The sequence below is a fragment of the Copidosoma floridanum genome, unplaced genomic scaffold (assembly GCF_036245765.1).
Source record: "Copidosoma floridanum isolate Cflo_tuat_1 unplaced genomic scaffold, Cflo_Japanese_pri ptg000024l, whole genome shotgun sequence".
In the NCBI taxonomy this organism is placed as follows: domain Eukaryota; kingdom Metazoa; phylum Arthropoda; class Insecta; order Hymenoptera; family Encyrtidae; genus Copidosoma; species Copidosoma floridanum.
Window position 1 is genome coordinate 1822151 of NW_028321901.1, and position 15149 is coordinate 1837299.

At 31.7% G+C, this 15149-nt stretch overlaps 1 protein-coding gene across 1 annotated transcript in view; it reads left to right on the forward strand.

The window, feature by feature from the left end:
• The window catches only part of LOC106637206 (Talin_middle and talin-RS domain-containing protein rhea), a 912483-nt gene that overhangs the window by 751983 nt on the left and 145351 nt on the right, over positions 1–15149 (forward strand). The window contains exon 14 of the mRNA XM_089595075.1: positions 13426–14172. Within this exon, the coding sequence (XP_089451201.1) occupies positions 13426–14172 (747 nt within the window). The remainder of the gene's footprint in view (positions 1–13425; positions 14173–15149) is intronic.

Sequence of the window (15149 nt, forward strand, 5' to 3'; positions counted from 1 at the left end):
AATAAAACTACAAAACCAGTGGGATCCTAATGGCTCATAACATTCCGATTTAAATTAAATTGAATTTATTCATATTCATAATTAACTGTTACATTTCTTATCGCCAATGTTCGTTTGCCTGAGAACACATTTGAGTTAAAAATACACTAAAAACTGTTGGATTTTTAATCACTGATGCTTACTCGTCTAAAATCACATCAGATAAAGAAATACACTAACAAACTGTTCGATATCTAATCAGCAACGTTTGAATGCCTACAGGCCGTTTTTATGTACAAGCATTACTTATAAACTGTTGGGTTTTACATGCCCGGTCTTTGCTGACCTAAAAATACATTTTATAAATCAATTCACTGAAAAACTGTTTGGCTTCTTATCACCCATGCTTGCTTGCATAAAAACACTTTAAGTACATAAGAATACTAAAAATTTGTTTGGTTCTCAATCGCTGATGCTTGCTTGCCTAAAAAATTATTTTGTTAAAAAACAATACTACAAAATAGTTAGCTTTTAGATTGCTAATGCTCACTAGCCTAAAAGCACACTAAACAGATAAAAAGTTCGAAAACCTGTTGGCTTTCAATCGCTGATGCTTGCTTGCCTTATGGAGCAGATAATACCCAATGCACACTCGAATTCTGCACATTCTCGATGTGTATAAATTTTTGTTCACAAAATATTATTCACATACTTACAAATATTTACCACAAAATATTTTACAATAATATTTATATGCACAATATTGCCTTAATAAAGATATGTTTTGTGCACATATCATTTTACTGCAATTTCGTATGTGAACAAAGCTGTGCTAATTTGGATGCAAATATTGTGCACAAAAAATGCTAATAAATAAAAATTGTGGTTATTTTCCATTAGCTTATGCATTATTTTGTAGGCAGAATAATTTGTGCGAAACGGAGTTGCACTAAATCTGTTAGGATGTGTGTATGTTAATCTTGATTAGTTTGCATCCATGTCCGTGTTGGTAAGGTGAGAATGTATATGTGTGTATGGCTGTCACTCTGTCTTAAGTGTATAGTTTCCTGGCTTGTCTGATATCGCCAGCGGTGGAAAAGAATAAGGATATCAGGGGATAGTGTTGCGTGGCAAGGCAGCGACAGTTAGTTTGGTATGGGCCCAGAAAGCGAGTAGACGTGCGGCCTGGCAGCTATTAGAACTTCGCCTATACATAGCTCATCGGAGCATCATCTTCATCTTGGCGAAATAGGCAATTGCTTCAAAGTCGGAGTGCATCGCGACGAGCTCGACATCGGCCAAAGAACTCTTCGTTGTGGAGTTTCTGTGTCTTGCTAATTCCACGCCGTTGATCATCACCCGAGTCAAGCCGTCGGCCACAACGAGAAGCACAAGAGCCGCGCGCCAGCACATTGAAGCCAACTGCATTGTTGTATGTACATAGTTAATAGCCGAGAAAAAGAGCAGAAAGCCAATTCAAAACAAGTATTTATTGTTTCTTTATTGTAAGTGCAAATAAGGAGGTGAGTGACTAAGCACCTTGTTTTTTTGTAATTTCTGACCGATTCAAGTAAAAATAAATAAATTGTTATAGTCAGTTTGGTATACTTAATGGCTAATCGTTTTATTTATTCCTCCACGCTATCAAGATATGTTCGTTGTCGCTCCACCTCGCTCACTAATAAATCAATTAGTAGAAAAGTCAAAACAATCCTTATGTACATTGGACAAAGTTTGCCCCTAAAAGTACATTATATTTTTGAATAACACAACAAAACAGCTGGGTCTCTAACCATCCATGCACACTTGCCTAAGAGTACATTTTGGTCATAAGCAATACTACAAAATACTTTAGTTTTTACTTGCCAAAGCTCGCTTACCTGAAGGCACATTCTAATAATAAATTGCACATTTTATTAATAAATACAATCAAAAACTGTTACATTCATAACCACTGAAGCTTGTTGGCCTATGGTATTATTTAATAAATAAATTAACTAGGCATATTTTGTGTACAACTGCTAAAATAAAATAGTTTAGCATATTTTTATTTATCAAAAGGTACACAAAAAGGTATATTATGACAAATTTACGGAAAGAAAAAAAATTAAATTATTTTAATTGTATGAAAAATAAAGTTTTCTGGAATTGCTTTAATCATGGATAAGACAGATTACTCGCGTGGGTATAAGAGTTGGCCAGAGATGGTCATGTTTGTACATTGTATAAGGTTGGGTTTAAGGTATAAAAGTAGGCAGGGCTGGAATTAAATAAAAAATAGAGAAAGTTTTTTTACCATCCACCTGACTGAAGAGAGAGTAAGGTCGTTCTGCGATTGTACGAAAAATCTTGGCTGTAGATATCACTATTTACACAGAAAAATTGTTAACTTAAGTGTCAAATTTCTAACTTTGTAATAATTTTTCAAAATTTATACGAAACTTCTTTTACATCCTGTTCATGAAATTCTGTTTCATCACAGTCATGATACTGCTTGAGTCGTTTTGACGTTGCCTTGATTAAAAATTCAAATAATTTAATTATTTGCAATTCTACTAACCTTATGCTTAATGATCTTACGTCAAGTTGTTACAAAAAATGCAGTAGAAGAATTTTGTTTATTATACAAATTCTATTGGCGTAGCATTGGCACAATGACAAACAACACCAGCTGAGCAACGTTACAACGTTCTGTTGTTCTGTTACAAGTTAGTGGTGCTGGATTTTTTACAATTTTTTTTACTGTTTTTGGGGTATTATGTTGCGTTATGAAACTTTGAGGCTTATTTAATCTACTTAATTGAGCTCTATATAGATATCGTGGTTAATAAGTGAATTTATTTTTTATTTTTTAAATGCATCTTAATGAAATTGAAGCAACAACTATTGCAACAACTAGATTTACTATTAGGCTACCAAAAACTATCGCTGCATTTCGATAGTTTACTTGTTTTTTTATTGCGATATCTTCTAAGGTCTCCTTCAGTCTAGATAACGCTATTTATTGCGTTATGTTATATATGTTATATTTTTTATTGTGTTATTTAATTCTGTCCATTCATTCATTTTGGTTTTTTCCTTCTCTTGTAGGTCAAGAGTTGAGTTATTATTGCCGATTTTAATTGTTTTGATACCAGGAAGGTTGAATAAATTTGCAAAACTGTAAGGAAGTTTCTGTTAATTCCAGTGTTCCTACTTTATAGCCAGAAGCGGGAGCAGTACAATTCCTGGTCAATATGTAGAAAAGGAAAACAGGGATCTGTTGGAGGAAAATGTAAAAAACAAATACAACACAATATTATATTTTTCTTATTTTTGTATATTTGGCAAAGTTTTGCTAGCCAGTGTGCCAGCTTCATCAGGCTAAGCTAAAAATACAATAAACGCACTTTTGTGAGAAACACACAGACGATGTTACAGGTACGAAGGTTGACAACAAGGATTACCTATTTCAAACGAATATTGACATTTAAATTGACAAAATTCACAAGTACAATACATTTAAGATTTATTTGGTTGTTTCAAGAACCACATGTTCTGTCGTCGGTGAATAAGTATAAACTGTCGATCGAACTGTATTAATCTGCACGGAGGAAGATAAGCACGATAAATAGAAACTGAGTAGCAAAGAAAAGTAATAACTCACGCTACAGGTGTTAAAATTTCTTTAATAGTGGAAAGTATATACGATTGAGCAAACATGTGTCTTCCTGTTTATTGATACAATGTTTATTATACTTTATGTGTATCATCATAAAGGTCAGCCTTTTATGGTAGTTGTATTCTCTGAATAAAATTTTTATAGTGTCCCAATCAAACGTGTGATTACATTGAAGTTGGTAAGAATAAACTACTGATTCTATGTTTTTATTATTTTTGTGTTTGTTAGTCCGGAATTTTAAGGCTTGTTTTGTTTCGCTCGTACAAGAAGCTGGACATCCTGGATATTTACAATTGAATCTGTAGATGACGTTGCCGTCGTCCTATTTTTTGGTCTTATTTTTCCCAATTTTTACATTTTGGTTTAGTTTTCTGTTAATAATAGGATGAGCAAAAATATTTTAGTCTTTTAATAGTGTCGATATCTTGTTGGAGCTTTTTTTTGCATATGGAATGCCTATTTTACCAGATAGTATTATAGGTGATGAAACAAAAATTCGTCTGAAAAACAAAAAATAAAAATGTTTTAATACCTATAATTCCTTCTGGTAAAATACCCATAGCATATGCAAAAAACAGCTACAACAAGATATCGACACTATCGAAAGACTACGATATTTTTACTTATCCTGTTATTAACAAAAAACTGAACCAAATTGTAAAATTAGGAAAAGGTATGACCTAAAGATGGGACAAAACCAACGTCATGTACAGATTCAGTTGTAAATATAAAGGATGTCCAGCTTCTTATACAAGCGAAACAAAGCATGCCTTAAAATTCTGGACTAACAAACACAGAAACAATAAAAACATAGAATCAGTAGATCATTTTCACCAACTTCAATGTAATCACACGTTTAATTGGGACAATGTAAAAATTTTAGTCAGAGAATATAACTACCATAAAAGGCTGATCTTTAAGATGATACACATTAAGCATTAATAAGCATTGTATCAATAAACAGGAAGACATATGTTTGCTCAATCGTACATACTTTCTGCTATTAAAGAAATTTCAACACCTGTGGCGTGAGTTCGTTACCTTCCTTTGCTACTCGGTTTCTATTTATCGTTCTTATCTTCCTCCGTGTGGATTCATGCAGCTCGATCGACAGTTTATTCGCTATGCGCCTATGTCAGGTAGCACCCTCGAGTGAGAAAAATTGTCCCTTGCTAAAATCGCCAGAATGCATGGAGCCTTATAGAAAAACTTTTTAATAAGTTAAAAAAAAGTTTATTAAGAATGGATTGACCGAATGAATCAGTGATTTAAGTGTGTATTATGTTAACGTATAGTAATAAGTTTTGGTTAGTGTTGTCATATGTACTACAAGATTGGGAAAAATATAAACATGGATTGCGACTGTGCTAACACAACATGTATATGTGTATACACATGCTTGCACTTGTATAGAGCTTAAGAAACACAAGTATTGCTTACATTTATCTATTTCTCACAACACAGTGTTCAATAAAAATTAATACTAACGACAGGTCAGGTTAACTATTTAACATTTATACTACGTTTCCATGGATTACTTGTGTTTTTTTAGCTTTACACTAGTGTAAGCATCTATATGCACTCAAATATGCTGTGTTCTCATAGTCGCAATCCATATTTTCATTTTTTTCAATCTTGCAGTACACATGGCAACACCAAACAAAATTTATTTTTGTACACTAACATAAGACACACTTAAATCACAGATTCATTTGGTCCATTTACTCTTAATAGCCTTCTTTTTAATTTATTAAAAAAATTTCCTGTAAGACTCCATGCATTCTGACGATCTTAGCGAGGGACAATTTCTCTCACTCAATGGCGCCACCTGACATAGGCGCAAAGCTAATACTTATTTGCCGACGAGAGAACAAGAAAACATGTGGTTCTTGAAACAACAAAATAAATCTTAAATGTTTTGTACTTGCGAATTTTGTCAATTTAAATGTTAATATTCATCGCTTGTATGTTTTTCATAAAAGTTTGTTTTTTGTATTTTTAGCTTTAGCCAGATGAGGCTGGCACACTGGCCAGCAAGACGTTGCCGAATATACATCAGTAAGAAAAATATAATACTGTGTTGTACTTGTTTTTCACATTTTCCTCCAACATCGCTGTTTTCCTTTTCTACATATCAACCATTGATAATGGTTGGTACTCAAAACATTGAATTTCCTGATACAATTACTGTTGATTGTGAGTATTTCTGTACCTTGTAATTTTATTTTTGTTGATTGTGTGATTAAAGAATTACTTCCGCACAAAACTTGTATTCTGATAGTATTTTCTGCAGAGTACAACTGTTATGCGGTAGTTTTTATTCTTATCTAATAAGCTTCTGTTAACTCATGTAATGCTCTTTTACAAGTTTTTAATAATTATTTAAATGGATTTATAAATAAAGAGAAATCACAAGGATTATTTATGTTATTTAAAAAAATAAGCGTATCCAGTTGACAATGTAAAATCTTTTAATCTTTAATGCAATAACTTAGAAAATTTTTATTTATGAGGAAATAATTCAGAAGACTATTGCTAACTATCAGGTTACTATTTTGGGGCTCAATGTTGACGTATCATTTCAAATCTGAATGTTAATTTCTTAGAACTGAAATTGAAAGCATCGCTTCATTGCTAAATTGTTTTTGACCTATCAGCGGAAAACGAAGTTTAACTGCTAATTTACCTTCTATTACTACTGCGTATATTTTGAACAGGGAGTGCAGGCATTTTAGTGTTATAGTTTAATCGTTCTAAGGTAGCGTATGTTGTTTTTTGTATAAATTAATTTCGTAACAAATTTTTGATAGTTATTTATTTTGTACCATTAGTGGATGTAGGTGTCATTGTGACGTGCTTCCTACTGCACTGATAAGTGTTTTATAAGAATTGAGTATGAAAAATAGGAATTTGTCGAAAGAGTGAGTCCATTGTAATACTTTTGTTATACTCAATCTTTTTATTATCATTTTCCAATCGGCATGATTTTTCAGTTAAACTTTCCAATTTTTTTTTTAATAACTCTTTCATCATTTCTTTCATTTTTTTCTAATTCTCTATCTTTTTTCTGAGATTGAAGCGTATTATATACATCTGTTTTGCCTTTAAATATGATACTGTTTGTGTAGGGATGTCATAATTATTTATATCCGTATTTATTTTATCTTAATCATTTGCATCCATGGATCCGAATAATTTTTTCGAAATTCACCCCCTGGATTCTAGCAGTGCTCATCTCATTATCATATGGCTAGAAATAACTTTCAATACATTGTTGGAATTTGCTTCTTTACTATGTAGTTGTATTTTAGGTTCAAAAAAAGTTTTAAGCCTTCATAGGTTGATTTTTCAAAATGAATCATATTATTTAACGCGTATCTGGGTATAAAATTCGTGCATTCTTAATTTTCAAGTACTCTAGTACATTTTTAAATACAGTATCCAGTTGTTCATGGTGTAGTTCAGTGTCATCTTTAATACTACAAAGAACTAACGTAATAGTAATGTGCCATTCAGTACGAATTAGTCTGACTTCGTTAGTGTACTCATAATATATGTCTGGATTAATTACTAAAAGTATGTTGTCGTAAGGTTTTGCAAGTGTGTCTTGCTTGCTTTTTATAAAACTAGGCCTTAGTGTTAGTAAAAGCAGAAGGGCGATGTTTTAAATCAACATATCAATCGGATCAATCAGCAACAACAAAATAAATTTTTTTTTTTTCTCAGGAAGCAGCGTTTTACTTGATCAATATGTTTGTCAATTATTTTTTCGTCTTCTAATTCTAATATGACATTCGTATGACTATGTATTTCTTGAATTTTGAAAATTCCGTTACAAAATCTATTTAATTTTCCTTTCCGGGGTTCTTAGAGCACATATACTGTCATTCCAATTGCTAAGTTTTGTGGCTTTGGCTAATTGTCCGAACGTGGTTTTGTATTTTGCTTCGATATTTTAAGTCTATTGCGAGCTATTTTTTAGATTGTACTTAAACAACAGAAAAGGTCACTAGCATATGAGCTGTATATTTTCAGTTGGAGTTCGTCTGGAAGTGGATTTGGGGAGCGTGCTTGTCTATTTTTTTTTTTTTTTTATATTATAGTGCTCTACGTCCGGCTCCTTTAATAAGGGCACTACTATGGGCACTTATGACTTGGGAAAGGGACAAGGAAAGGGATGGGAGGCCTCCCATTACTGGGAGGGGGGTAGGGGGAAATAAGACAATTTTTGTTGCGAGAAGGTCGCCTAAGCCCTTCTCGAGGAGCATTGCGTGGTGAAAAACCACATGTGAAAAATCACAGAGGTACTTGCCCGAAAGTCGCACTGGCCGGGAATCGAACCACGGTCTCCCACGTGCCAATCCACAACCTAGCCGACCGAGCCACCGTGCGCTCCACGTGCTTGTCTACCAAAGACGTGTTTAAAAGGTGTAAAGCCTGTTGCTGAATGAACTGAAGTGTCATACTCATAAATTGCAAAGAGAACCATTTTATCAAAGTCATTTTTATTTTTAGCGTTAGTTCTCAAAAAAATTGTTTAACATAGCGTGGCTTCTCTCTAACGAACCATTTGATTGTGGGTGATATGCAGTAGTGAGAGCTAAACAGAATCCATAAATTTTTGATACTTCTGTCAATACTTGATAAATGAAACTTTTTGATTTGTTACTGAGAATAACTCTAGGAATGTTGAAAATTGAAATAAAATATCTTGGTAACACATCGGCAATACATATTATCTGTATATTACAAGCAGAAACTGCTATAAAAAATTCTGTGAGTAAGCGTTGCATTGTTAAAATGTGCTTATTTCTAGATGTAGTGTGCTTACTGGCTTTTTCTATGGACTAATTTTTTGTTCCCAACCAACATTACATTTTTGTACGTATTCAGCAATGTGGTTGGGCATTTGTTTCCAATAATATTCTTTCCTCATTCACTTATAAGTTTTTATAAGTGAATAATCCTCTCGAGTCCTGAAAAGGATTGTCACTTCTAACAAATGGTGTTGAGCTTGCTTGTCAATGCTGTGAGATGCGATGGTCTCTCTGGTGGCTCTACCCTGAAGTTATGCTAACGCGGTTCTGGGGTGGAACTAAGGCCATGCAGCATGAGGGGGGGGGTTTGTGGGTATGGGTGGTCTAATAAAAGAAATCCACTGAGTCTCACACTACTGCTGTCCCTGTGGTGTCTTAATGCATTTTTCCTCCCTCCACAAAAAAAAAGAAAAAGAAAAAAAAACATGCACTAGAGAATATATTTACGTAGAAATGAAGAAATTCTAGAAAGTGAACAATGCTTTTATATACTTTCTTTTATTCTGGATCTTAAGGTTGCATATGCCAAGAATCGGTGTAAGGTAGTTAAGGTATACTTTTGTTTGAAGCGAAAATAAACCGCACTGGTTGAGGACCACGTTATAGCAGAGACGGACTATAACTACTCAGTTGACCAAGGGTAAAAGTAAGAACGGTGCTTTTAGCATCCTTTGGGCTTTTTTATAAAAAGTAGCGGACCTCAGTCACGTACTGACTTAAAAATGATGCAAGAAAGCTAATGTAAAAAGAGGGAAAAAAGAGCCAACGATCTGATTGGCTAGTATTGCTCTGGCTTGGCATTTGAAAAATCGTCTCTTTTCAAATTCAGCTTGCTCTCCGTCATGTTTGATCATAGTACCACATCTATGAGAAAACTTGCAGATGATTTAACTCCTTTCAGATGCTCATTGGTCTCTTCTTTTTATGTCTTTTAACTTGGAGCGAAGAAAAAGGAAAAAGAAAAAAGAATCAATGGTTGTATACCTATGTTATACATGCTTGTTATTTATTTAAATACATATATTTGTAGCAGATATCTAAGTAATTGATTTGGAAGAAAATGTGTTTTCTAAAGCATACATGTATATTGTATTTAAAATATGAACAGATATACGTAAAAAAAAGTTTTTTTTTGCTCACAACCGACACATGACGTAAAATTGTTCTAAAGTTTTAACGAATAGTGGCAATGATAAAGGTTAACAAGGATTTATGAGAAGAATACATTTTTTATTTAAAAGACGATATTCTGCAGTGTAAAATGCCCATGTTACTATGAAGCGGGTTTTTGTAATAATTAATTTATTTTTCTTCCATAATTCTAATTAGCTACTACAAACCTTATAAAAAGTATTTAAGATCCTTTATCGCTTTAGTCTTGGTCTCCAAGTGCAGTAATTCTTGTGTGGAAAAAATATAATAAATGTTTTTATATAATTACATCTACAATAAATTCAATTTTTATGCGTATTATTAAAAAATAAAACTAAGCCTTCAACAACTGTTTGTAATAATAAGGTTGTTAAGAAAATAAGCAATCTATTTTCGATAGCATACTAATATACGATTAAAATTCATATTCTAAGGCTTACAGTTTATTTACAATGTTTGTAACTAAAAAAATTTTTTGTTATTAAGCCAAAACAAGTTAAAAGCAATTTTATACTTGAATAAAAAAGTTCAATTATATGAACAGTTCTTTTATATGTAGGTTAAAAAAGTGACTTAGTCAGGAAAAGTTTGCCTTAGCGTAGCGAACAGCCATTTTCACAAATAAGAGCCAATAGAAAATAGGGATAAGTCTTTTCTTTTAATACAATGCAATAGATCTTCTACTCATTGAGAAATAAGCTGAAGTACTGTAAATGAATACAACACAATGTTAGTTATAAAAAAATGAATATTTCATTAGCTCAGTTTGCCTACTCCATCCAGATATTTTAATGCTCTATACAACAGAAGAAAAAATATCAAATGCATGAACATTAGATAAAATATTTGTAAGGAACATTACAAAGAAAAAATGTTTTTTACCCTTTTCAATAAAACTATTTACTTTAGCTTAGCTGTTACTACGACTCATGTTCTTTCTGTAACTGTTATAAAGACCAACGGCATTTGGAGGCTAGATATATTTACGCTTATAAAAGCAGGCTTACCATATATATGTCCGTAAAATTTTCTCATTTGTATAGTGATATGCTTTCGTAGTATATTAAAAATGTTGATGACCTTTGTAACACATACTTCTAAATTCAATATATTCAGATTAACATTGACAAAGGGTTTCAAAAAATTATGAGTTCATACCAATCTTTTTATATCCAGGACTTTCACAGCTTTGTAATGAAATTTATGACCGGATTCTCGTCAACATACTAGATTAACCAATTTTTTTTGCAATCTCTTTTATGTTCATCAATTATATCGTTTGAAGCACGTTTAAATTCCCCTTTATTCATACATGAGTATCTGTTGCACGAAAATAAATAAACTGTTCTCGTCAAATCTTACCTTGGTGTATTGTCTTTTCCAAGTTTTACTAAATAATTAATTTTTTTCTCATTAAATGAGTATTTGAATAACTCAAACATTATACTTTAAGGGTAATCTTGTGATATTATTCTAGAACTTTTTTTCTACAATGCAAACGCTAAAAAAAGGTTCTTGGATTGGTAAACTTATGTTATAAAAACGATTATAAATATCACTTTGGTTGAGTCTTTGAGCAGATAAATATTTGTATATTAGCTAAGAAATTATGAGTCATGATTATTGTGTAAGATTTGTTTTACAAGGTTTAGGATAATGAAATGATCTTTTTTGCCCAATTATAAAATTGCATTATTAATAAAAACTGGTATATTCGTTCCCAAATCGTACATTAATTATAGTTTGCAATTTATCATAACTACACAAAGAATGACGATACCAGAAGAATTCGCTTTGCTAACGCTTGATATGAATGTATTATTTATAAGTGTAACTTTAGATTAAGTCATAAATAATCTTAACAAAAGTTCTACAGAGATCAATAAAAACTGTAGAATCTCTTTTTATCATGTAAGAAAAATCATATCGTTGAAAATTCACTCACGCTTACATCTATCACAAGCGCTCACACTCTTATTTTTTTGCAATATAAAGTACTCAAAATATAATTGTATCCAAAAAATTAGGAAAAACCATCCTGCAGTATCGCGTTGTTCAATAGGTTAGTGTTACATGCCAGTGAATGTTCTTGCAAGACGTTCATCACACATAAATTTTTGTTTACAGGCATTCTTCAAATATCAAACATATATTCAAAAAAAGCATGAAAAGTATCCGAAAAAACGCAGATTGAGTGTACCTTATGCATACGTTTAATTTTAAGAAATCACAATTGAACACATTACTTTACGGAAAAATCATGCAAAATTGCATTTATATGATCTGTAGCGATCTCCCAATTTTTTTGGTATACAAGATTACTTTTAGATAAATGAACGAAATAATAGATTTACAAGATGGTTTTTAAATACATTTAGAGATAGAGGATCAAGTGTGCGTAAAAGTATGTAGAAGAGTATATCTACAAGATAAAAAGAAAAAGAATTGCTAGCTTTACTGTACATATTTGTGGTCCTGTCATTTCTCTGACCTTTTTCCTTGGGTGCTATGTGAAAAATATCCGTAAATCACTATAATCACGAATAAAAATGTGAAACAGTAATAAGCAATGAAAATCAATTATTGTATTTGTACAGAACAACAATTATTTTGATAACTTTTGAAAGTTAAAAAAATAGCATGAACAAATTAAACAAACAAGGACCTTTTTATTGTAAAAGAAACAAATTAATCGTAAGTGAATAAGTATTTAATAAATCGTAGGAGAGCTCAAATTTACTAATTTCTAAGTTTTAGAAAAACCATGAACTAAGAAAATTAATCCATTGAATAAATCATTAATTTAGCAGTGTGATTTGTAATCAAACCAAATCACTTAATAAAAAGTAAATAAAAGTTTACGGTAAAAATAAGTTATGAACCACAACATAAGAATAAGTTTTCGATTTTGTAAAATCGAGATCGCTCATAGCAAAGTGGGTAAGGGCATCGGTTACTGTGCAAGACATCAGGGGTTTAAATCTACTGGGTAACATTCTTTTTTTTTAGACTCGTTAAAAGAAAAAGGAACAAATCTTATAAAATTCAAAATGTGTTATATAGTGAGATGTAGTCACATTGTGTGGTAAGTAGGGGACTGGAGTTATGACAAGAGAAGTGGGGTAAACGTAAAAGTAACATACAAAATCCACTTCCGTGACACTTTTTCTCAAAGTCATCAATCTGAAATCGTTAATTTACTCTCATGCATTATAAGCCAATAGGAATATAACTCCAAAAAATTATCAAACAAAGCTGCTCTGTTTTTATAACTTCTGGAAGAATGTAAGTCCATACGGAAGCTTTAATTTCAAAAAGTTTTTCTTAAATGGTAGGTATGAAATAATTGGTACTTTATACTATTTGTGGTATATAAATCTATTAATTTGGTATGCCTCCCTTTTCTCATTGATTTTGAATTCCTTTTCTGTAACTTCTCTTAATACGCTGTATTAATCTTACAGGCAGATACTAAGTGAGTGCGTATATAGCAAGTGTCAGTTGCGTTTGTCTACGTCTCATATCACTAGCTCACTGTTCTGATAAGTTCAGTTTAAGACCTACAAAAAATCTGAGCTGTGCGAGTATTTGTAATACGATCGTTCATACGTTTATATATTAGAGAAAATTTTATGTCAGAAAGCAGAATAATAGTTATTAGTCGTGTTTTATGATAACAGCGTTATGATTTTAAAAAAAATATATATTTTTCTCTAAAAAAAATCAAAATTTTAAGTTACTACTGTCCTATGTGATTTTTTCATTTAAAAAATACGTTACATTAAAAACATTGTTATAATTAACATTTATTTTTAGTTATCTATATCGAGAATGGAGAATACCAAGCTTAATTCACTTGTTATTAAAATGTCTCACAAATACACTGATCTTGCTCAAGACACTTTGAGAGCTACTATTGCAACATTTAATGAAGAAATGTCAACGAAATTACGTATAGCAGTTCAAGAGTTGGGAAATGCATGCTTACATTTAGTTGAAGATGCTTGCACTTGTCCAATTATGTCAAGTGATTTAGAAGTCTATGAAAAGAGTTCTGACTACAGCAAAATTATAGGAGAAAAAGTATCTCTTATACTTGCAATACTCCAAGCTGGATCTCGTGGTACACAAGCTTGTATCAATGCAGCAAGCACTGTATCAGGAATAATTGGAGATTTAGATACAACAATAATGTTTGCTACCGCGGGTACACTACATGCTGAGAATGAGAATGAAACGTTTGCTGATCACAGAGAAAACATACTCAAAACAGCTAAAGCACTCGTAGAAGATACCAAAACATTAGTAGCTGGAGCAGCATCTTCTCAAGAACAACTAGCCGTAGCTGCTCAAAATGCAGTTTCAACAATTGTTGAGCTTGCTGAAGTTGTTAAATATGGAGCTGCAAGTCTAGGAAGTGAGAATTTAGAAGCTCAGGTGATGCTAATAAATGCTATTAGAGATGTCACTTTTGCTCTTGGAGATCTTATTCAAGCTACAAAAGCTGCAAGTGGAAAACTCGTAAATGATCCAACAATGGCCCAGCTAAAAGATTCTGCAAAGGTAAGCACCAAACTAATGTGATAATATTTCTAAATTTTTACAAGAAATAATCAACGCAACGTAAAATGATAATTACTCATTTTTTTCTACATCTAAACTTATTTCTTTTATATTCGTATCGCTTGTCATATTTAGTATATATTCTGCAGTCAAAATTTTGACTTTAACATTCAGAAAAAGTCCTACTATTTTAAAAATTTATGATGAAGGAAGCCAAAATAATTTTAAATTCTCACTTATTACTTGATAGGCACTACATAGGCTTTTTCTACATCCGTTAAACTTATTGAAAATAACTAAAACTGTCATTAATTAGAAAGTTTTTCTAACATGGCATTAATCTTATACGTGTTAAACATAATTTTTATCGAAATTCTACGATTACCTTTATACTTTGGTAAGCTTTATTCATTGACATATTTTTAAACGACGTATAACTTATGCGTTGGGAGCAGATAAATATACCACTGTATGTACAAAAGCACAACTATTAGGCACGATTGAAGAGTATGATATAAAGAGTTCATATTGAATTTGTGTTTTGCATGGGACATGCAACACAGTCTTTAATAAAACTTCTTGGAACTTCAGCAAAGATGTACGAAAGTTTTGCTTTTTCCATTTATTTAGATAGCTTTTATACTTCGCACAACTAATATCTACGCACACAATAATAACTGAAATTTTACGTTAATGAGTTCTTATTATGCACACATTCTTGAAAATAACTGCAATCGTGGAAACCTTAACTTGTAGAGTTAGATTCATATTTTTCAAGCTAATATTCTTTTTAGTTCCATCAACTCCATGTTAATTTTTCTGATACTCTCAAAATACTGTTGATACAATACCAAATTGCTATTGTAAAAAAAATTTTCTATTAGCTCAAATTTATACCTTCTAAAAAAAAGTGTGTTTTTAATGATTTTGTGACTTTTTGACTAAATAACTTTTTAAGATTGACAATATACTTATAT